At 34.1% G+C, this 26,323-nt stretch overlaps 1 protein-coding gene across 46 annotated transcripts in view; it reads right to left on the bottom strand.

Moving 5' to 3' along the window:
* The window catches only part of LOC127862458 (plexin domain-containing protein 1-like), a 146,966-nt gene that overhangs the window by 56,816 nt on the left and 63,827 nt on the right, over positions 1-26,323 (bottom strand). For 43 of the 46 annotated variants that reach the window (XM_052401573.1, XM_052401579.1, XM_052401583.1 and 40 more), the window contains exons 5-10: positions 18,037-18,162; positions 10,034-10,084; positions 7,128-7,195; positions 4,428-4,533; positions 1,035-1,130; positions 110-252 (exon numbers count right to left, since the gene is read on the bottom strand). In XM_052401573.1, the coding sequence (XP_052257533.1) occupies positions 110-252; positions 1,035-1,130; positions 4,428-4,533; positions 7,128-7,195; positions 10,034-10,084; positions 18,037-18,162 (590 nt within the window). Of the gene's footprint in view, positions 1-109; positions 253-1,034; positions 1,131-3,697; positions 3,792-4,427; positions 4,534-7,127; positions 7,196-10,033; positions 10,085-17,841; positions 17,965-18,036; positions 18,163-26,323 lie in introns of all 46 variants that reach the window. The other 3 variants (XM_052401576.1, XM_052401574.1, XM_052401577.1) reach the window with 3 other exon arrangements.

Genomic DNA, 26,323 nt, shown 5'->3' with positions numbered 1-26,323 from the left:
CAAATGACATCAAGAAAATAAACAAAAAATAATCTCATTGCGCTACATCATAGGCCTTGTATGGAATTGTATCTGTAAACAGGAAACACTGATTAGCATAGTGACGTACCAAATGCACACAACCCTGGTCGAGCCACTCCTGCCTGTACCAGTCCACGCTGTCCGAGCATCGGTTGATCACACCGCACCACTTGCACGTGAAACCAATCTTCGAGTTGACACATGACTCGCATTCCGAGTACTGGTTGCAAGCTGCAATAGAGGTGATATCCAGCAAGGGTAACAAATACCAGTATGGTCAAGCAGATTGTTTAATTTTGTGACCGTATAAAGACATGTTAGAGGAAACTATTTTACAATTTCCTAAAAAAAATCAGAATACTTCTCAGCTCTCATCAACAGCTAATAACACTTTTTATACATTTTAATTGTAAAATATCATTCAAATATTGTGTACATTATGTACGGCAATGACATAGAAATTATGATCCATTAAAAACAAGCAAATTCTTTTAATCGATATCCCCCGCCAATATGCTTCTGGACACAAAAGTGTTATATTTGACACTCAAAAAAGCATTTTTTCAAGATACAAAGGGCCATATCTCCGTTATTAACAGATGGTGTACAATGCCATTTGGCGTGCATCATCCTCTTATCCATATATATACTCATACCAAGTTTCAATGAAATCCGCCAAAGCACTTCCAAGATATGGCTCCGGACACAAAAAAGCTTTTTTTCAAGATACAAAGGGCGATAACTCAGTTATTAACAGATAGTGTACAATGCCATTTGGCGTGCATCATCCTCTTATCCATATATATACTCATACCAAGTTTCAATGAAATCCGCCAAAGCACTTCCAAGATATGGCTCCGGACACAAAAGTGTCAGACGGACGGACGGAAAGACGGGCGGACGAAAGGATGGACAACGCCAAAACAATATCCCTCCGCCTATGGCGGGGGATAATAAAGTACAAGTTAGCACATAAACAATGACAATAGGGTAATAAGAGAGACAGCACTTACTTGGCAGTGGATGAAGTATCACCACAGTTCCCTCCCTTATGTCAGATGTATTCAAAAGAACTCTGTGGTACTCATAAATTGTTCGTCGTTTCTTGCCTGTTGAAACAAATACAGACTTTGAAATAAGAATGCAAAGAATAATAGACTCAAACACCTTAAGGAATTGGCAGAAACAATTACTTTAAATAATGATGTATATTTTATAACCTCATTCATTAAAGATATTATTGATTTTCATTGATAAATACAAAATCTGCATTTAAAGTACTATGAAATGCATAAGAGTGTCATTCCAAATGATAACACAACAGACGGTTTTAGTTTAGCCAAAGGTCATTTAGAGCATTTAAATGCGTGCCTTTTTTTCATTTATATCAAATATAGTATAATAACAAAAATATATATCAAACATTGGTACAGAGTGTGAACATTATACAAATTCATTATACAAATTCAACAGGTTTGAATAGTTTTCAAAGAGAAAATCTATCTATTCTCATGTTTATTACCTTTAATAAATTGATATTTTTATTTAAGGTTTATTTTGTAATAACCTTTTGACTCCGAAATGATGTTCCACTCTTAAATTAAACAAGAGCTGTCTCTGAAGGATGACATGAAGTTATGAGCATTTTTCGAAACCTAAACGCAGATTTCGAAACCTAATCGCGGACCCTAAGTTCAAGGTCAAGGTCAAAGGGGTCAAAATTTGTGTGCGTTAAAAGGTTATATCTCAAGGGACATAGAAGTTATGAGCATTTTTCGAAACCTAAACTATGATTTTGAAACCTAAACGCGGACCCTAAGTTCAAGGTTAAGGTCACAGGGGTCAAAATTTGTGTGCGTATGGAAAGGACTTGTCCATATACACATGCATACCAAATATGAAGGTTATAGCTCAAGGGACATAGAAGTTATGAGCTTTTTTCGAAACTTAAACGCAAAGTGTGATGGACAGACGGACGGACGGACAGACGGACGGACAGTCCGATCACTATATGCCCTCCTTTGGGGGCATAAAAATGTTATGCTGACAGAAATTAAAGATTTTACATAATATTATATAATGACCAATCACCAGACTGCACTTGATAAAATAAGCATTCTCACTTTTGCAGTTATGGTACAGGTCCATTCAACTTTGCAACCAATTGAACATGAAGCGAAAAATAACAATATAAACTGCACCAAAATATAACCCTTCACTGAGAACAAATGTAGGCTATTTACAAATATCTGCATAAAAATGACATAAATCCTCTGTTTGTTATATATGATTGGGGAATGAATCTACAGGTATAAAAAATGTTTTAAAGTAAAATCATGTTACAAGGACCACAAGATGCAGGTATCTCAGGGTTCAATGACAATTGCACACTTCACTGAGTGAAGTATCTTGTATGGTTCAGTATAAGAGCAATTATTAGAGAAATGTGTTTGAATATGATTGAAATATTCAAGCTGTTATCACATAATGTCTCTAAGTGTAATTTTTAACTTAATTGTGTTACCTTGAACATGAATTAAAATCTCAACATTAATCAATAGGCATTCACAAAAGACAACATCGTAACTTAAAAAAATATTGATACCATTTGCTTTAAAATCATTTACCAGCTAAATTTTGAAAATGAGTTAGTGACCTGATAAGCTTTTCCCCATGTTCCTTACAGACTCATTTGCAATTAAAGTACACACATACACATATTTAAGTAGTAACATCAAACAGGCACTATATTTCACAGAACTTAATATATTTTAATATAAATAGTATATAATCATCTTTTTTATTATGGAAAAAAAGAAAACTGTTAAGAATAAATCAAAGACGTAGATGATAAATGAGCGAAGGTGTTTGTTGCTAAACAGAAAATTGTTTTTTAATAATAAAGTTTAAACATCAGATTTGACAAAAGCTTTGCCCCATATGGCTTATTAAACCTCAGTGATTTCCATAGTTAATCTAGATAATATGCATTGGTTCAAATGTTAATCTAGATAGTTTACATAGGTACAAATGTTAATCTAGATAATATGCATTGATTCAAATATCAATCTAGATAATATGAATAGGTTCAAATGTTAATCTAGATAATATGCCAAGGTTCAAATATTATTGTAGACAATATGAATAGGTTCAAATATTAATCTAGATAATATGCTAAGGTTCAAATGTTAATCTAGATAATATGCACAGGTTAAAATGTTAATCTATATGAGATGCAAAGGCTCCAAATGTTAACCTATATAATAAGCATAGGTTCAAATAATAATCTTGATAATATGCTCAGGTTCAAATTTTAATCTATATAATATGTATGCTTAGGCTTAGTCTTACACAAGGGTAAATTTATCTTAAAATGATAGCTCTCTAAAAGGAACTCAAGATGTAAATGCTAATTGTCTACAAAGCATGCGGTTAACTCTTTACCACTCAGAAGCAAAGTGATATGCACCCAGCATTAAACCAGAACAGCCTGCAAGTAACTTGTAGTCTGTTCAGGTTTTATGCTGTTTGCAGCGCATCAATATCATTGGATTGGAAATTAAGCTTTAAGATTTTCCAAGGGACTACATTTGGGTCAAATTGCGTAACTGAGTGGTAAAGGGTGGAATGTTTGAACACCGACAGTCACAACTAATTTTACGACAAGATCGCCTACCAAACGGTGTTTCGCTGTCGAAATAGAAAGCATCCGATATCCCTATCTTCACTGGGTGGGAGGAGGAGTTTATATTCTTTATGAGAATGGGCAGCTGGAAACCATAGAAACATATGATTGTAACCGTCAGATACATGTGGACATTGGGACGCACTCTTACAGGCTTGTATAGTGGTGGGATGTGGTTTACAAATATCATGTCAGCTCCATTTCTTCCAAAGGCGTGGTTTGTAGCACGCTTATAGTGTTTGTGACAAAGGAGCACATCCACTGTATGTGGGCTTCAGGTACAGAACAAACTTTTAATTATTGCTATATTATTACTTATGTACAGTTTAGCACTTATGTAAAACAGAACATGTTAAAAAGTATATATGCCTTTGTTTTGAAGATCATTTTATAGAGAAGGATGTTCATGATGTTTAATTGATTTTTCTTTTTTTCAGTCTACAGAAGTATAAACCAATACAAACCTCAAGAATTATCATATTATAAAAGAAATGAAGCTGGTATGAATGAAAACTATTAGTCTAAGAGCAGTATGCAGATCAAAATGATAGCATGGTTTAGAAACACACTTAAGCAAGGACCCAGATGACAGATTTTCACATAAAATGGCTGAATTACACTTTTAAGCATTTCAAAAGACTCATCTGGTTCCTGTGTCTATGATTATTTGGGGGTCAAAAGCTCTCAAAACATACAAAACAGGGTGCTCTATTTTTCGTACTTATGCCTTTTTCATCAACGTAAAGCGTGTCATAATAGAATGCATCGGACAGTCCGACCTTGACGCTGTGATTAACATCAGAAATATTGTACACGCGTAATGGTAGCTGAAAATCAACACAACACCAATAAGTAAGCAAAAAATACCTTTTGAAATATATATATAACAAGGGCTGTTTGTAAAACATGCATGCCCCCCATATGGGCTGTCAGTTGTAGTGGCAGCCATTGTGTGAATACGTTTTTTTCACTGTGACCTTGACCTTTGATCTAGTGACCTGAAAATCAATAGGGGTCATCTGCCAGTCATGATCAATGTACCTATGAAGTTTCATGATCCTAGGCCTAAGCGTTCTTGAGTTATCATCTGGAAACCATCTGGTGGACGGACGGACGGACCGACCTACCGACAGACGGTCGGACCGACCGACAGACATGTGCAAAACAATATACCCCCTCTTCTTCGAAGGGGGGCATAATAAAAACATAATAAAATATGCTACATTCACTATGGAGCTGAAAATAAATGCAACTTAAATCAGTAATAAACAATGTCTTACTTTAGTTTCTATCTATTTACTTCAGCTCAATTTCATCAAAAGCCAAAGGGTTTTTGAGACACTCTTGAGTTCGTTTCCTGAGTAGAACCAGTACTTTATTTTAAGAGATCTAAAGAATGATCCCACAGTGGGACACCATATCCACTACGACACAGTGACCTGTATGACAACACTTTGGAGAGCTTATGCTCCACAAAGCTGGGTATGGGGTTACAACTTGCCATAGAAGATAGCAGGTGTCATCATGACACTATAATTATGTTATTAAATACCTCAACACATGATATTCAAAAACCAACATGACAATTTTATTTACACCCACAGGCACAGCAAATGTTTACCTCTGGTACATGATTTGAAAAACAAGAGCTGTGTTTGTGAAACACAATGCCCCCCACTGTGCCTCTTTGAAACCATATATTTGACCTTTGACCTTGAAGGATGACCTTGACCTTTAACCACTCTATGAGATACACATGCATGCCAAATATCAAGTTGCTATCTTCAATATTGCAAAAGTTTAACCAAGGTTAAAGTTTTGGGACAGAATGACAGACAGACAGGCCAAAAACAATAAACCCCCGATCATTTGATCCGGGGGCATAACAAACAAGAAGAGCACTTATAACGCTACATGCCAAATATTACACATCTTTTGCTTTTTTGTTCTAGAGATTTTTAAATGTTCACTTCACAAGTCTTTATAAGTTATATGACCCTTGGGCAAGGTCAGTTCTGACCAAATGGGAATGATTTGATCAATGTTTATAGAGTACCACTAAACAATGTTACAAAGAAAATATTAAAACTCTGTCCTGTGCCGTTTGAGAGATTACAAGGTAATTTACAATATAAGTCTATTTATATCACCTGATCCCTGGTGCATGGCTAGTTTTGACACTTGGGGCATGATTTGAAAAATCATCATTAAAGACTCTGCGCTCAGTTGATATAAAAAAACGTTTAAAACTGACAATTAAAAAGGGTCAGGTTAAAGGATTCAGACCCAATTTCCAAATTTTGTTTTTTTCCAAATAGCATAAAAATTCTAAATCAATCTTAAATGCTTAAATACTACGAAAGTTTGAATTTCAATTGTAAATTACAATTTCATAAACACACAGAAATACTTCCATTTTATAGAATACTTACATGTATACAATAAACATGTACATGCAAATAATAAATTAAATACACTGCTTTATTTTTTCCAGAGTAACAAGATTAAAATAAATGGAATCCCAGACCAATTCCATAACCTGTAAAAACTAAATTGCTTTTTCATCATTGAAATACTGTGGTGTTGATCGTTACAACTGTACTAACTGGTATCAAAAGCACAAACAAGGAATTGTTCAAGCTTAACCAACTGCTTTATTTCTTCCTAAGAATAAAATAAGAATTAAACTTCCCATCTCATAAGTGTCAGACCTATTCTGAGCTTGACTTCTGGGTATTTTTTCTCTGTATTCCAGGAGATCAGACAAAAGCAATACTTGTGTATCTAAAATCTTTATCCTGTACTCCTTGTGACATGGGAAGACCAACAAAACGTGCTTACGCCTAAGTTATAATAAGAAGCCAGCAAAATATACCAAGGCTGACAGAAAATAATTGATAAGAGGATTTGTCCCAGAACATGACTATTCAATTCAATAAGCCAAGCATCATCAACGTTCAAGTACAGCTCAAACACTTTTTGTCAATATAACATTTCAAACGCAAAAAAGATTTCAACCCCCCCTCCCCCCCCCCTATCCTCCTAGTTCATAAAATAGACTTGGAGTTTAATGCAATACCACTAATAACTAGAAGCTATTATATCAGTGATGAATACACCCCCATCCCCCAATTAGTAAACATGAACCATCTCACGGGGCTGGTATAGGGAGGGGTCAAGACTTTGCTTTATTCCTAACAATAAGTCTAAGAAATGGTTTATGATAACATGCCCTAACAAAAAAATTAATTGGCTTACTACTGGACTTCATTTATTTACACGATCAAATAAAGGCAAAATCGTAATTAATTCATAGACTGCAATGGGTTCAGCTGGGATATTAGAACAGGTTGATGTTTTTTGTCCCCAATCATATCATTTTGCCTATCCATAAAACCTTGAAATCATGAATATCACATACCTGTTTGTAGACAAACACTATAGATCCGTTCATGTGAAGAATGACTTGAAACTGGAATGTGCCCGATCCTGCAAGGACAAAAAACATGGAATCATAAACTCAATTGATGTTTTAATATAAGATCTTCAGTGGAAAAAATACAAAAAGCTAATAATGTTCTTGTAAAAGGTTTTACAGTAACCATACAAAGATTTTTCACACATTTTCCATTTTCAACCCCACCTCCGGCCATTTTCACCCCATCCCCAGCCATTTTCAACCCACCCCAGGCCATTTTCACCCCCACTCCCACCATTTTCACTCACTTCAACCCATTTCTCTTACATCTAGCATACATTTACCCTGTCCCCTCTTCCAATTATTTCAGTTTACATTCACTCCCAAATGTTCTTAAGAAAGCCTAAACTTACACCCAAAGCAAAATAATATTAATTTGGAGCATCATTAATTGCTTAGTGTAGTGTATCCTTTAAATGTTAATACTAGAAGCTATTATTTTATCAATTTTAATCATTAAACATTGCTCTGAGTATTTTAGATAATCTGGTATGTTATTGTATGTTTTTCCTTCATTATATGACATGCAGTGATACAAGAGATTTGGGGTTGAGAAGGGAAAAGAGGCTAATTAACAATAACCAACTGTTTAAAATCAGAGCACAACAAAAGCCATGTTAAAGCACTAAACTGGCTCAAATTCACATTGTTTATAGTATGATAACATACAGTACAGCAAACGCGGAACAAACATATTGCGTGATCCGCGGCAGCAAGGCGAAATGAGTCGATGCCACGTCAGCCGTTGAAGCCGCGGCAGTTTGCGGCGGTAAGTCGCATTTCGCCGCATTGCTTCGCATATCTGTCCGCCAAGACATGCCGAGGCAAGCCGCGATCCGCGATATAACGCCGAGTCGATGCGCATCATAAAATAAAAATATTTTTAAAATGATTAGTTAGTCAATAAATTTTAAAAGAACAATTAAACTAATATTTAAAATCATAATAAATTTAATGTATCTTTTACTGCATACTTACTATTTTTCCCGTCGCTACTCATATTCCGATAATCCCGTATATAATCCAGTTTTAAAGCAAATTCTTGTAAATATTTACGATAAAAGTTCTAATAAATTTCAAGAAATCAAACATTCACCATTTTTCTCAAGTGTCAAATAAATTTTGGCATTTGTTTCTATTTAAAGATGTGATGAAATAACGTCCAATCGGGGCGGTTTTTTTTCCACTGAACACGCATAAATCGCCTGACGTGATGTTCATGTTTTTATACAACACAAAATACACCCCCACACTTTTCATGCAACGTTCTACATGTCTACATAATTTTTGCGCGCTTTTTATTGACAAAGGAGACAAAGGATACAAAGGATAAAGCACTGTTTATTTGACACTAGAATTTAATTGTTAATGTCGCGTTAGCATTAAAATTCGGAAGCGTGTTTCAGATTACAAATTGAATAATGCTCATTTGAGGATCGAACAAAACATTTATAGTTGTGCGTAATTAATTCAAAGATAATTTGTTAAGGCGCATTACGTGTCGAATATATTTGAGGAAGTGATATTATATAAATAGTCTATAAAACATCATATAAAAATCATATCCGCATATTAAAACGTGAAAATATAAACTATGAAAGTAGCGTGAATCTAGGTTTCGACGCTACACAAATGTACATGTAGGTGTATATCTTTGCACTCGATTCGCAGCGAATGTATGCGGCGGATTTATTCCGTGAAAGTACGCAAGGTTAATACAGACGCTGCGCCCTTGGGTGGATCGATGCCGCGTGCCTTGGCGATTCGCCGCGTGAACACACGACGCGGCCGCCGAGAACTAACTTTCTGGCCGTGGCGTGACCGAGGATTATGTTTGTTCCGCGTTGGCTGTACTGTACCACATACCAGATCAAGTTTTCATTTAAACAACTAAGAATGACCAAAAATATAAAACAATGGAAAACTTATAATGCATCCATGTGTAAGAAATGCAATTTCAACAAGATGTGTTTGTGAAACACTATGTCCCCCCATATATTTGACATTTGACCTTGACCTTGAATGATGACCTTGACCTTTCATCACACAAAATGTGCAGCTCCATGAGATGCACACGCATTTTAAATATCAAGTTGCTATCTTCAACCTTGACCTTTGACCGTGAAGGATGACCTTGACCTTTCACACTCAAAATGTGCAGCTCCATGAGATACACATGCATGCCAAATATCAAGTTGCTATCTTCAATAGTAAAAAAGTTATGGCCAATGTAAAAGTTTGGCGCAAACAAACCAACAAAGAAACAAAGCAACAAACCAACAGACAGGGCAAAAAAATATGTCCCCCAGTATAGACTGAGGGACATGAAAAGATTTCAGTGACACATGATGCATTAAATGTGTGCTTCAATTCTTTTTTAATACTTGCTTAGTTTAATTAGTTTCCAGGAAAATGTTTAATGGATTTCACAAATTCAGGATTCTGCTTTAAAATTGAGAAAAGACAAATTAATCTAATTATAATTGACAATAAAATATCAACTACACAAAAAAATGTTGTTAGGTACATCTTTTAACATTAATTTTTGGAGATGAACAAGTTTTCCTTTTTTAGACAGAAAACAATGATATTATTTGTTGTATCCTTGAATAATAAATGATTAATTTGGTTAAATGCAACAACTGTCGGGCTAGGCAAATCAGTGATGCATTTGAGTTTCAAGGACTTGATTCCATTATTAGTAACGTTCGAATAATCTTACATATTTCTTTTTAAATATTTGGTTAAAGTGTTGAACACAATCTAAAATGGTTTTGTCATTATATTAATACATGTATTAATATATATTATTCTGTAGATTCTACAAACTAGTGTTGTTTACAGCTTACCATTTTGGTCTTGAAGGTAAACATCTCTCCATTCCACAACAAATTTGTTGGCTGAAAACAAACAGAAGGACAACCTCATGACCAGGAAGCTAGAGCATAACTCAAACACCCACGTTAAGAATCAAGTGAGACACCGTTTTATCTTATATCAAAGTATGGAAGCGTATATGGAACACCCTAATAATATGGTCATGCCAGATTAATTTATATCGACTTAATGTGTAATAGCATGGTATGTCGTCATAGTTTTGTAGGATTTTCACTCTAAATTTTACTCGCCATAACGACATTAAGTTAAAAACTCGACGTAAATGTTTCCGGCTTTTCCCGAAAAAATATTTGGTCAACATGATCTAAGTCAACAAATCAACATAATTTTTGGCGTCATGCTCTTATGAAAATGACTTGCCATCATAGTTTTAGTCGACACGATGAGTTATTTCTTATGCCATGACACCTTTTTCATATCATGGGGTCATAGAATGTTGACATCATCACAGCATCAGGGTGTACCATATACGCTTCCATAAATATCAACTTTGCCTTTATGTTTAGGAGTTGAACATTAAAGATTATCAGAAACCTTTCACTTGATGTCATTATCAGAACATAGTCGACATAAACAAAATGACAATCAATTAAATTTGAATAGCTTTTTGAACATCAAACAGCTGAAATAGAAAAAAACAAGAAACATAAAAAATAACTGCAACAGATTTTAAAACACATTAATAAAATATAAAATGCATGTATTCTAACATCTTGTCAAGTTTTTTTTAAATATTCACACATAAATCATCATGTTAAAAAGCTGACACATACAATGGAGCATCATGACAAAAACATGGCAACTTAATTATTTAGTTTTCTTCCTTTAAAAAGTCTTGTTAGTGGATATAACAGCTAGTACAAATAAACCTGCATTGTAATTATTTTTATAATTTATAAGACCTTATTGTTATTCGTTATAAAATTCTTGAAAGTAATTATAATTATATTTCCTTCTGATTAACATAATTTCCCAGTAAAAGCGCCATGTTCCCAGTGTAGGTAAATCCATACTTTCTTTTTTATATGTCACAATTACAGTTCTTGAGTCTTTTTTTAATTTGCCTAGTTTTTCATGTTTTTACAGTGCTCCATTGTGCACGTCATAAATTCACATTTATATTATTACAATTATTAGAGAAGTAGAGCTATGTATTGTTTATATTAAAGTGGGGAGATGGTAAAGCTTTCAAAATTCATTTCCAATTGTGTTCTATTATAATGTTTGCCTAATTGTCAAAAGGATACATTAAACTATTATTTGTCAACTTTGTTCAAAGCTACCTGTGTTGATGGATGCATTTGGATTTGAATTCCCACTTATATATATTCAAAAGCAATTTATTGACAATGATCGTTAACTCATTAAACATCGGATACATTCGTAAAACCATTGCATGCATCAGCAGTTGATTTCATTAGAATATGTGAGCATTTTATAATGAGATACTGCAAATGAGGCTATGGAACATCTACAGAAAATCACTCCAAGCTTGAGGCTATTAGTGTTATCTTCACATTTGAGTCTCCTCAAGATGGTCATTTGTGTTAAGTTATTTCAAAATTGTATCATGAATAACAAAGCAACAGTCTGAATAAGGTTTTTTATGGCCTAATAGCACCTTGAACCTCTAATTGTGACCCTCACCTGTGAGGTAGAGAGAGACACAGGTTTTAACAAGATATGTTTGTGAACTATGTTCCCCCCCCCCATATATTTGACCTTTGATGTTGAAGGATGACCTCTGACCTCTTAGTGTGACCTTAACCTTTGCAGAGACAAGGAGACTTATGTAAAACGTAACACATCATCTTATGATCATTTGCATTTGTGCCAAGTTATTTTAAAATCCATCAATATATAACAAAGTTATGACTGTATTATCATTTGCATTTGTGTAAAGTGATTTAAAAATCCATCAATATATTGCAAAGTTATGGCTGAGGCAGGAATTTTCAAGCTTTTTTGGGGCCACTTTGTAAATTTAATCTGTATGTATAAACTTGATCAATGAGATAGGAGACATATAGAGGATATTTGTTGGATTTGATGGAATATCGATTTTATTTCACGAGTGATCATTATAAAATAATATTTTCACGAGTGGTGCAGCCACGAGTGAGAATATGTATTTTTTATGATCACGAGTGAATTAAAATCCACTTTCCATCATCCAACAAAATTTCTTTTTATTACTTGGTTTGTTGTGTAATGTCACTATCAAATACTGATCACATTGAACCAAGCAGAAATAGACAGGATAACAGGACAATAGTTAAGTTACAGAAGAGCAACTCAGTTAAGCCTGTAAAACAACAGCATATCAACACTTCCAAAACATAAATACATTAACTCTGAAATTACAAATATTGGGATATCAATGAAGTGTTTATTGGTGTCTTAACATTTTAGCTCAAAAAACAAATTATCACAAAATGAGCAAATGCTTAATATAGGCTGAATAGTAATAATAACACATGCATTAACAATCTAATTACTTGTTTTTTAAGTCTTAAACATACTATTACAGTATAAACCAACATTACTCATAGTAATATTAATGACTGATAAAGTCTGAAATTACAAGTCTTATTATTTTACTGATAGTTGTAAAGAAGTGTATGGTAAAGCCTATGATACTTTCAAAGGATAGAAAAACTTGACTTGTTGCATGGCGATGGGAATAAAAGGTATTGATACAAACAATTGACATGGTGGTTTTGATGCAAAAGTATTGAGGGTTTTGATGCAAAAGTATTGAGAGTTTTGGTGCAAATGTATTGAGTGGTTTGGTGCATACGTATTAATATGGTGATTTCAATCCACAAGTTTAGATCTGGCAGTTTGGGTGAAAAGATATTGATATGGTGGTTGATAAAGTATTGATAAAGTGAGCTTTGACACAGAAGTCCTGATATTGTAGTTTTGATGCAAAAGTATTGATAAAGTGGAATTTTCTCCAGAAGTATTGATATGATGCTTTTGATGACTAAGTAGTAAAATTTGATACAAAGTATTTATATGGCGGTTTTGATGAAAATGTATTGATATGGTGGTTTTGATCTAAAAGTATTGATATGGTGATTTTGATGCAAAAGTATTGATAATTTGCTTTTCATGCTATTGAATTGATATTGTGGTTTTGATGGTAAAGTTTTTATAGGGTGATTTTCATATAAATGTATTAATATGCTGGTTTTGATTCAAAAGTATTGATATAGTGATTTTGATGAATTAGTATTGATATGGTTGTTTGCTTGAAAATGTATTGATATGGATGTTTTGAAGCCAGACTGATTAAATGGTGATATCACTCATTGATACCAAAAACACTGTATTATGTGAATTGGGAATAAGACATCAAACTGGGAATGGACATCATTTTGGTGATTTTCTCAAACAAAACTATTCATTTCATGATCTACATATATTTTTGTAATATATTATCTATAATTTAAGCTTAATAAGAAATTTTCCATGACTTTTTCATTAACAGTGATTAAATTTTTATCATTTAAAGTGTATTTTTAAACCGTGTCCATGCGCGGCATGGACACAGTTTCATTTCATGAGGATTTTTTTTTTATTAATAAAAAATCCAGTTTTGAAGTAAAATCAATTTAAATGATGCTATTATACATGCAAGTATATGTTCTAATTATAATTTGTAAAACTAGATAAATACAACATATAAAACTGCATATTATGCACTTTTGATAAAACACAATTTATTCCCAAATTGATGTCTTATTCCCAATTCACATAATACAGTGTTCAAAGCAATAATTTGATATCTCAAGAGAATTTGATTGCTTTAATATTAATGATTCAAGTGTATTGATATAATGGTACTGATGCAAGGATATTGATATCGTAGAACAGATGAAAGGGTATTAATATCATGTAACTAATGCTAGGGTATTTTATATCATGAAACAGATATAATGGCATAATATCATGGTACTGATAAAAGGGTATTGATATCATAGTACTGAAGCAATGACATTGATATTATGGTAATGACGCAAGGACATTGATATCATGTTACTGATGCAAGGATATTGATATCATAGTACTGATGCAATGGTATTGATATAACGATACTGATACAAGTGTATTGATATAATTTTAGTACTGAAGCAATTACATTGATATCATGTTACTGATGCAAGGATATTGATATCATAGTACTGATGCAAGGGTATTGATATAACGATACTGATACAAGTGTATTGATATAATTTTAGTACTGAAGCAATTACATTGATATCATGGTAATGATGCAAGGACATTGATATCATAGTACTGATGTAAGGGTATTGATATAAAGGTACTGATACAAGTGTATTGCTGTCAATGAACTGATGTAAGGGTGTATCTATCATGGTAGTGATGCAAGTAAATTGATATCGTGGTACTGAAACAAGGATATTGATACTATGGTACTGAAACAAGGATATTGATACTATGGTACTGATGCAAGGATATTGATACTATGGTACTGAAACAAGGATATTGATATTATGGTACTGAAACAAGGATATTGATACTATGGTACTGAAACAAGGATATTGATACTATGGTACTGATGCAAGGATATTGATATCATATTACTGATGCAAGGATATTGATACTATGGTACTGATGCGAGGATATTGATACTATGGTACTGAAACAAGGATATTGATACTATGGTACTGATGCAAGGATATTGATACTATGGTACTGATGCAAGGATATTGATACTATGGTACTGAAACAAGGATATTGATACTATGGTACTGATGCAAGGATATTGATATCATATTACTGATGCAAGGATATTGATACTATGGTACTGAAACAAGGATATTGATACTATGGTACTGATGCAAGGATATTGGTATCATATTACTGAAACAAGGATATTGATACTATGGTACTGATGCAAGGATATTGATACTATGGTACTGAAACAAGGATATTGATACTATGGTACTGATGCAAGGATATTGATACTATGGTACTGAAACAAGGATATTGATACTATGGTACTGATGCAAGGATATTGATATCATATTACTGATGCAAGGATATTGATACTATGGTACTGAAACAAGGATATTGATACTATGGTACTGAAACAAGGATATTGATACTATGGTACTGAAACAAGGATATTGATACTATGGTACTGATGCAAGGATATTGATACTATGGTACTGAAACAAGGATATTGATACTATGGTACTGAAACAAGGATATTGAAACTATGGTACTGATGCAAGGATATTGATACTATGGTACTGAAACAAGGATATTGATACTATGGTACTGAAACAAGGATATTGATACTATGGTACTGAAACAAGGATATTGATACTATGGTACTGAAACAAGGATATTGATATCATATTACTGATGCAAGGATATTGATACTATGGTACTGAAACAAGGATATTGATACTATGGTACTGAAACAAGGATATTGATACTATGGTACTGAAACAAGGATATTGATACTATGGTACTGATGCAAGGATATTGATATCATATTACTGATGCAAGGATATTGATATCATATTACTGATGCAAGGACATTGATATCATATTACTGATGCAAGGATATTGATATCATATTACAGATGCAAGGGTATTGATATAGGTTTACTGATGTGAGAATATTGGTCTCATGGTACTGGTGCAAAGACATTCATACTATAGTCCAGGTAATGAAAATTGAAATTTTATTGATGTCAAAGTGTTTATAACATAGTTTTGATCCCAACTTATTTTCTATACATATATGGCTATCACAGCATGGATATGATAGTATGGATGCAATGGTTCAGAAATCATAGCAGTAACATCTAAGGTAAGTTATTGCATTGATGTGCTTCATACTGATAGGCCAATATAGGACTTGGAATATGTTAACCAAGGGATTAAGAAACTTGGGGCTTACAAACCAACACATACCAGAACATATCAGTTTTCATAGCCCTGAAACATTTTATATTTGAATTATGATACCATAATAGATATTCTTTTGTTCTTTTATTGTTGTGTCCAATATAAATTGTACCCTTTAGGCAATGCCAATTATTGTAAAACTACAGTTGATTGTGTAATCAATAAACTTAAAACAAAGTCTTAGACTAAGTAAATCTTAATTTTGATAAATTAAAAGCAGTACTTTCTTAAATAATCAATTAACACCAATGAGCACTCATCTGTTTCATGTGAGAGTAAATCTGATCTAATTGGTTTGTAAAATATGCATTTAAATAAGCTTTATAAGCATATACAACAATATTTAGAAGTATTCACAAGTTAGTCACTCAACTGGAAATCTAATTATTAAACACACAGTAAATGGTGATATTTTCAAAGAGACTTGTTCAGAGTTTGGTAAAATGAAGTTTTTTAACATAATTGTAACTGATTAAACAAAAAAATGTATATATTATGTTTAAACCAAATAACACGCCTGACCCAGATAAATGATTTTTTTTATAAACATATCATCCTTTAAAAAGCGAGAAAATAATTAAGCATGCGTAACACTTTAACTTGAAAAAACCTGTAGAACTAATAAAATGTTTGCAGATTAAGTACAAAGCCTGCGCAGTGCAGTGGTAGTGCATTAGCTTCTGCTTTCTGAGGCCCCGGTTTGAACCCCAGGGGACAGCAAAAAAATTGTGTTTAACTTTTTTTTTCTGTTTTAAATTGTTATGACTATTCAAAACATTATAGAATGCGTTAAACATTTTTCAAAAACATGAAAATCTGTGAACCAGTCCCTTTAATATCATTTGAGAAAGAGAAAATATCACCAAAGCTACAGTAAAATAAACAAACATTTCCAAATATCTACAATCCAATATTAACAGTGAATCCTAATTGTGTAGATTGCTACACACACTTTTAATGTGTCGCTGCAGCATTATATTTGTGCAAAAAATATAAAAGATTAAATCACAAAAACAATTTAGAACACATCTTATATGTATTTAACACTTAACAAACTTTGATTAAACAAAAACATTATGGAATATAATTTTGAATTTAATCTCAGTTTTATTATTTACATATGTAGCCTTGATGTAAAAAGAAAATGATTTTCAAGCAGAATAATACAACAAAGAATGTTACTATGGTTAAAGAAAATAAACATGTGAATATAGAATATGTCACCAAACACAGTGCATTGTTCCAATTTTTTAAAATATAAATCTTGGGCTTTATTGGGCATGAATAAACTGATTAAAATTATCATGTTGTTGATGAAAGCCTGCTTTTTAGTTTGTAAACATGCCACTTTTAAAAACTGCATATATATATTTTTTGATATACAAATGCTCTTAAAGACAAAACTCTAACAACATTTTCTCTGTATTTATGAATTTTGTCTTCATCAATATATTTTCAACCTAGTAATTACTTTTTTTAATAATACTTCGATCAGACCTCAATCATGGATGCAAAAACGGTGACTGTCTTTTTTTTTTTTTTTCCAGGGTGTTCAAGTGCATATTAACGCTATTAACTAAATTTCACCTATGCAGTCATTTATGTCAACAGTGAAAATTTAATGAGCAACTAAATGCACTTGAAACATTTTAATTTAGAATAATTAACTGCCTTCTCTATGTTTGGTACAGTATTCTCAAATAATAGCGTGTTACTCCAAGAACTGAATGTTACACAGTAACCACAGCAACAACAGAGATTTGTTACGAGAGGTGTGACTACAGTAAGGTGCATCCTCCAAACTCACCAAACGACTGAAAAGCAACCTCCGAACTATTTCCGATTTGTGTATCGAAATTGGCCATCAAGGGCGCAATGTACTGTGTAGCGGTCAGCCACTGATGCAAAAACGGACTCATATACAGAAAACCTACAAAGAAAAACGAGACGACTAACATATAAGTGTCATGGTAAATAAGCAAATAAGGAAGGTAACTCTTACCAACTTGCTTGAAAATAACACTAGAGTTCTCTCCCCCGGTGATTGTGTCAAAGTTCGCCATCAGGGGGGCAACATACTGGGTGGCGGTCAAAAATTTGTGGATAAAAGGGCTCATATATAAGAAACCTATAACAGAATGGAATATTTTGTCATTCACAAAATACATGGATAAAAGTGCTTATATATAAGGAATCTGTAACAGAATGGAATATTATGTCAACTACAAAATACAAATGCAATTCATTTTATTAAACAAGGGTATCTCTTTTTACTGTGAATCTAATATTATTCGTCACGTAATTTTCTTAGATTCTCGTGGATCTGCTCAACCACAAAGTCAAATATTCAACGAACCTTTATTTCCAAAGGTGATATAAGTTAATTTATATATATGAAAAAAAAAACACAAATTTAACAAGATGTGTTTGTGAAACACAATGTCCCCCTATATGATGTTTGACCTTGAAGGATGACCTTGACCTTGTGAAGGATGACCTTGACCTTTCACCACTCAAAATGTGCAGCTCCATGAGATACACATGCATGCCAAATATCAAGTTGCTATCTTCAATATTGCAAAAGTATTAATAAAATAAGCGATTTGGGCCACATATATTTGACCTCTGACCTTGAAGGATGACCTTGACCTTGACCTTTCACCACTCAAAATGTGCAGCTCCATGAGATACACATGCATGCCAAATATCAAGTTGCTATCTTCAATGTTGCAAAAGTATTCATAAAATTAGCGATTTTGGCCACATATATTTGACCTCTGACCTTGAAGGATGACCTTGACCTTGACCTTTCACCACTCAAAATGTGCAGCTTCATGAGATACACATGCATGCCAAATATGAAGTTGCTATCTTCAATATAGCAAAAGTTATTGCAAAATGTTAAAGTGGGCGCAAACAGACCAACGTACAGTCCAACAGACCAACAGACAGGGCAAAAACAATATGTCCCCCACTACTATAGTGGGGGACAATAAAACAAACAGAAATGCCCAATTTTTATGAATCCACGGCATTACATGGCAACATATTTAAATGAACACACAGTTTTATTCTAATTTATCTGAAGTAACTTACACATGCCTTTTTGATGCCATTTTAACGGTAAAAATTTGGAGCAAAATTTTAGCCCTATTTGCATCAAGTAGATTTATATTTAACAACAATAAAAGCAACAAGAGCTGTCAGAGGACAGCGCGCTCAACTATTCGAGTGCTTGACAGTATCACATAAGCCATCATGGGGAAAATGTTCATATTCAATAATTTATTAGACGATCTTTCAAAAATAAAAAAAGGAAAAAAAATTATTTTTTTTTTTGGGGGGGGGGGTCGAGAGGGGGTATAATGTGGGGTGTGGTCATTTATTAGACGATCTTTCAAAAATAAAAAAAAGGAAAAATAAAAAAAATTGCGGGGGGGGGGGGGGGGGGGGGGGGGGTGGGGGGGGGTGGGGGTGAGAGGGGTGGTATTATGGTATCTAGATGTGGGGGGTGGGTGGTAGGTACTTTATTAGACAATGTTAAAAAAAAAAAGATGGGGGGGGCGGAGGTTGGGGGGGTAGGGGGGGGGGGGGGTGTGAGAGGGGGATATAATGTGGGGTGTGGTAATTTATTAGATGATGTTTTAAAAACAAATAAAATAAAAAAAATTGGGGGGGGGGGAGGTTGGGGGGAGGGGATTCTGGGTAGGGGCGTGGGGTTGGGTATGTTTGGGTGGAATCCATTGTGGTATTCAAGTAAGTGTTGTTTTGTCAAAGTAATAATAAAATGCGATCATAAATAAGAAGTTATGGCAATTTAAGCAAAATGTTCAATTATCTAAGTGTAAAAGAGGCCATAATTATGTCAAAATGCTTGATACAGTGGTCTGCTCTTGTTTATAGGTTGGGGGTCATGTTGGTAAAAAGTATGCAAAATATAAAAGCAATATGTCAAAGGATATAGGAAATATTTGGGGGGTAGTACGCAAAGTTTAATATAGAATTATCAATAATTTGCATATTCTATGTATAAAAGGGGCAATAATTCTGTCAAAATGCTTGATACAGTTGTATGCTCTTGTTTATAGGTTGGGGTCATAATGGTAAACAAGTATGAACAAGATGTGTTTGTGAAACACAATGTCCCCCTATATGATGTTTGACCTTGTAGGATGACCTTGACCTTGTGAAGGATGACCTTGACCTTGACCTTTCACCACTCAAAATGTGCAGCTCCATGAGATACACATGCAATATGATGTTTGACCTTGTAGGATGACCTTGACCTTGTGAAGGATGACCTTGACCTTTCACCACTCAAAATGTGCAGCTCCATGAGATACACATGCATGCCAAATATCAAGTTGCTATCTTCAATATTGCAAAAGTATTCATTAAATAAGCGATTTGGGCCACATATATTTGACCTCTGACCTTGAAGGATGACCTTGACCTTTCACCACTCAAAATGTGCAGCTCCATGAGATACACATGCATGCCAATTATCAAGTTGCTATCTTCAATATTGCAAAAGTATTCATAAAATAAGTGATTTGGGCCACATATATTGACCTCTGACCTTGAAGGATGACCTTGACCTTTCACCACTCAAAATGTGCAGCTCCATGAGATACACATGCATGCCAAATATCAAGTTGCTATCTTCAATATTGCAAAAGTATTCATAAAATGAGCGATTTTGTCCACATATATTTGACCTCTGACCTTGAAGGATGACCTTGACATTGACCTTTTACCACTCAAAATGTGCAGCTCCATGAGATACACATGCATGCCAAATATGAAGTTGCTATCTTCAATATAGCAAAAGTTATTGCAAAATGTTAAAGTTGGCGCAAACAGACCAACCAACCAACAGACCAACCAACCAACCAACCAACCAACAGACAGGGCAAAAACAATATGTCCCCCACTACTATAGTGGGGGACATAAAAATATCAAAGCAAGATGTAAAGGGACATTAAAAATATTTGGGGTAGTATGCAAACTTTAACATTTGCTGCATATTCTAAGTGGAAAAGGGGCCATAATTATGACAAAATGCTTGATAGAGTTGTCTGCTTTTGTTTATAGGTTGGTGTCATGTTGGCAAACAAGTATGCAAAATATAAAAGCAATATGTCAAAGGATATAGAAAATATTTGGGGTAGTACGCAAAGTTTAACATAGATCTATCAATAATATGCATATTCTAAGTATAAAAGGGGCAATAATTCTGTCAAAATGCTTTATACAGTTTTTGGCTCTTGTTTATAGGTTGGGGTCATGAAGGTTAACAAGTATGCAAAATATGAAATCAATATGTCAAGGGACATTGAAAATATTTGGGGTAGTACGCAAACTTTAACATTTGCTGTATATTTTAAGTGGAAAAGGGGCCATAATTATGACAAAATGCTTGATAGAGTTGTCTGCTCTTGTTTATAGGTTGGGGTCATGTTGGTAAACAAGTATGCAAATATAAAAGCAATATGTCGGGGTGAGTAGGATAGCTCCACTATATATATTTCATATATAATAGTCGAGCTAAAAAGGTCATGACAAAATAATACTTGTGTAATACTGTTAAACATTTTAATGACCAAATAAAGAATAGTTTGCAACTGGCAATATAATAAATGTCTGCCAATATGCATATATGGTTTACAGGATATAAAACCTTGACGCAAAATGGAAGTAAACTACTGTCTTTATTACACTGAACAGCATTTAAGTAGGCATTATATCTGGTATGTATTCTGAACATGTACATGCATAGACATTTTATTCGGAACTTTTATGTCGTTGCAAACTCTTTAGTTTCCAGAAATATGTCCAATTCATTGAATACTTTTCTGTTTAAGCTGCTGAACAAATGAAGCTAAACAGAAAAGCATGAATGACAATATTATGATACAAGTTTATTTCACCTCAAACTAACTTACTTCTTCAAAAATAATCATTAATCAATTGATGCGTGCCTTGTACTATTAAGCAGGGTGGTCTAATGTAAAAAAAGACCTTCTTTTTTCTTGACGGTAAATGTATCAATAAATCAAATGTTTCTTTTGCAGTAAATGTTTGAAACAAACAAACATACTTTAAACCATCATATGTTGGAAAACAAATGGTGTGTGCTTTATAACATTTAAGGCTTAATCAATCACAGCTACACAAGGTTGAACATAAGTAATTTATTTTTCTACATCAAAATATGCAAGTTTTATTTATAACGAGGGTGATTATCTATATGAACTGTCTGAACATTCAGTCATGCACTGAAATAAAAATAAATGAAACTCTTCATCTAAATTGCCATAAAAAAAACAAGAGGGCCAAGATGGCCCTAGTTCGCTCACCTGAGAGGAGTCGGTTCATTCAATCTTTACCAAATGTCAAACTTGACCTAGATATTGTCCAGACAAACATCCTGGTCAAGTTTCATCATTATTTCATCTGTGAGTCATGATCAATGTACCTATGAAGTTTCATGATCCTAGGCATAAGCATTCTTGAGTTAACATCCGGAAACCATTTTTCTAAGTTGAGTCACCGTGACCTTGACAGCCATTGTGTGAATACGTTTTTTGGCACTGTGACCTTGACCTTTGACCTAGTGACCTGATAATCAATAGGGGTCATATGCGAGTCATGATCAATATACCTATGAAGTTTCATGAACCTAGGCATAAGCGTTCTTGAGTTATTATCCAGAACCCTTTTACTATTTCAGGTCACTGTGACCTTGACCTTTGACCTAGTGACCTGAAAATCAATAGGGGTCATCTGCGAGTCATGATCATTGTACCTATGAAGTTTCATGATCTTAGGCATAAGCGTTCTTATGTTATCATCTGGAAACCATTTTACTGCTTTGGGTCACCATGACCTTGACCTTTGACCTAGTGACCTGAAAATCAATAGGGGTCATCTGCGAGTCATGATTAATTTATCTATGAAGTTTCATGATCCTTGGCATAAGCGTTCATGAGTTATCATCCGGAAACCATTTTACTTTTTTGGGGCATCGTGACCTTGACCTTTGACCTAGTGACCTGAAAATCAATAGGGGTCATCTGCGAGTCATGATCAATGTACCTATGAAGTTTCATGATCCTTGGCATAAGCACTCTTGAGTTATCATCCGGAAACCATCTGGTGGACGGACGGACCGACATGAGCAAAACAATATAACCTCTCTTCTTCGAAAGGGGGGGGGCATAATAAGAAAACTGCCCCCCTCCCAGCAGCCATGTTCCAAGATATCATTGGGACAAATCTTCAGACCAAGTTTCATGATGATAGGAAAATAATGTGACCTCTAGAGTGTTAACAAGGTCATACATTTCAATATAATTAAAAATAAAACTTAAGAAGAACATGTATCGAAAAATGCGAAATAAGCGAGATATTTAATTCTGAAATCGAAAATGTCTGTACAGTAGAATTCGCCAGAATGTATATCATGCATGTACGATGTGAATCTTAATTTAGTCTAATGGTTGTTTTTAAATTCCTACAGTGATGTCTATTCATTCGACACACGAACACTAACTCCGATCCTAATCAAAAGACGAATTCTTCAGTTATTGTAGGAAAATATGTACGAAATATCTTTGTCACCATCGGCTCGGGGCGCTAATTTGTCTTTGTTGCATTTTATGTAATTTGTCTTCAATATCTTGCCTATTTTGTGTTATTGTAACATGTATTTATCAATATATTACAATTTTACACATATAAAAATCGTATTGTCTTGCTTTTATTGTTTGACAAAAGAATGCCATATTGTACAGAATCATCAAACAATAAAAAACATATTCAAAAGTTTTCTACATGTATCTTCCAGAATGTAAAACTATCATTTATAATTAATTCCACTTAATCTTCTTGCGCTTAAAACAAATCTTTTAAAAAGGGAGACAACTCTGTCAATTCAACATAATTTTTCATTTGCAGTTACTTCCCTTGACATGATAAACTATATAGTGTTCAAAAGCTGTTATTACTATATAAATATAAGGAAATTGACCCCCTCCCCCAGCGGCCATGCTTTTTTACCAATCCGAACCATTTTCGAAATCAACTGTCGTATCCAAAAAACACATGTTCTGACCAAATTTCATGAACATTGGACCAAAATGTGACTTCTAGAGTGTTTCCATGTTTTCACTATATACATATAGAGAAAACTGCCCCGCCCCCTGGCGGCCATGTTTTTTCACCGATCTAGACCATTTTCGAACTCGTCCAAGAAATCAATAAAACCAATGTTTTGACCACCTTTCATGATGATTGGACAAAAATTGTGACTTCTAGAGTGTTTACAAGGTTTCTCTATAGCCAAATAAGGAAAACTGCCCCGCCCACTTGCGGCCATGTTTTTCAACACACAGGAACCACTTTTGAACTCAATCAAGATATCATTAAGACAAACATTTTGACAAAGTTACATGAAGGTTGGGCATGAAATGTGACTTCTACAGTGTTAACAAGGTTTTTCTTTTTTTTACCTATATATAGTGACCTAGTTTTTGACCTGGCACAACCCAGTTTCATACTTGGCGGAGATTTCATTGGGATAAAGCTTCTGACCAAGTTTCATGAAGATAAGACAAGAAATGTGGCCTCTAGAGTGTTTACGAGCAAATGTTTACGGACATACGGACGGACATACGACGGACAAAGACAGGTCAGAAAAGCTCACCTGAGCAATCAGGTGAGCTAAAAAAATTCAATTTCGAAGGAAAAATATTAAATTGATGTGAGTGGCATATTTCAAAACATAGTCTCATGTAGGCGTACATGACTGAACTGTACAATATTCTGCATAATTTCTGCTTTTGTCAATAATGGTTATGTCAATTTAGTCACTTTCATCTACTTTATTAAAAGGAAGAATTACTAAATATTCATATACACAGATTTTCCTTATTATCCTCTTTACCTGTTATAAAGTAATAAAGTAGAAAGAAATCAGACAACAACCATTACATTGTCAACATTTTTTGGTCCTCTATAATTAAGGCCAGAGTTTTTTAATAAATAGATTTTCGGACCCGCCGACTCCTATTTTTGACGAAACCAAAAAAAAACAAACATTATATAATTTCAATCTCGGATTTTTTTTCGGGTGCCAAAAGCCGGGTTTTAGACACAAAACGCGTTTCGGGTTTTAGAGAAGTAATTTATTTAAAGCGTTTACCGATATCGCGTGTAAATGTATCATAAGCGCTTCTGTAACATCGATCATTTTTACTGAAAACATGCAAAATGGTGGCGAGACCACAAATTAATGCCTTTATACTGGTTTGGACTTATTATTTACCAGGATGCTAAAACAACAAAACAATTTATCAAAGCCACTAGTGACCAATCAATTGGCGATGTTGTGCGCAAACATGTTAATGAACACGACGAAATCGCTTCACTTGAAGCGTCTAAGACAATGATTGACACAGATAAGGTTAAGTGTGACCCATCTATGCCAGTGAATGTTTTGGTCGAGAGCGACTTGAAATGCATACATGCTATTTTAAAGTACCAAACCACACAGGATCGTAGTATTATAAAAGAAAATGCATTTGATGTCCTAATGGCGATGAGGAGGAATTACTGCTACCTTCCATCTGCCAGGTAAACCATTTGTAAATTATTTAAGAAATTTTACAATTTAATATATGCAATATATTCATTATTTGGCAAACCTGTCATTGCAATTAGCAGGCTGACCAAAAATAATGATTTTATTTATTTTTTATATTAACCCTTTCAGTGTGAGAACCAAATTTTGAAGGCCTTTGCAAACAGTTTGGATCCAGATGAGACGCCACAGAACGTGGCGTCTCATCAGGATCAAAACTGTTTGCAATTCTGATAGTATTCTTTGAAAAAATCGAAGAAAATGCTATTAAATTGTAGCAATTCAGCAGACGCCATTTTAGCAGACCACAAATTTCCAAGCATGCAAAGGGTTAATTACTGATTAATTGATAAAATACAAACCATTATTATGCCCCCCTTCGAAGAAGAGGGGGTATATTGTTTTGCACATGTCATTCCGTCGTTCCGTCTGTCGGTCCGTCCACCAAATGGTTTCCGGATGATAACTCAAGAACGCTTAGGCCTAGGATCATGAAACTTCATGGGTACATTGATTATGACTGACAGATGACGCCTAAAAGATTTTGCAGGTCACTAGGTCAAAGGTCGAGGTCACGTTTGGGGGGCATATGTCTCTGACCGCTGGATTTAATAAATCCAGATAATCTTGTTCAGTTATAATGTA

This window comes from Dreissena polymorpha, chromosome 16, assembly GCF_020536995.1.
Source record: "Dreissena polymorpha isolate Duluth1 chromosome 16, UMN_Dpol_1.0, whole genome shotgun sequence".
Classification (NCBI taxonomy): Eukaryota; Metazoa; Mollusca; class Bivalvia; order Myida; family Dreissenidae; genus Dreissena; species Dreissena polymorpha.
The sequence above is the reverse complement of the archived record's forward strand: the minus strand, read 5'-3'. Positions and strand labels throughout refer to the sequence as shown.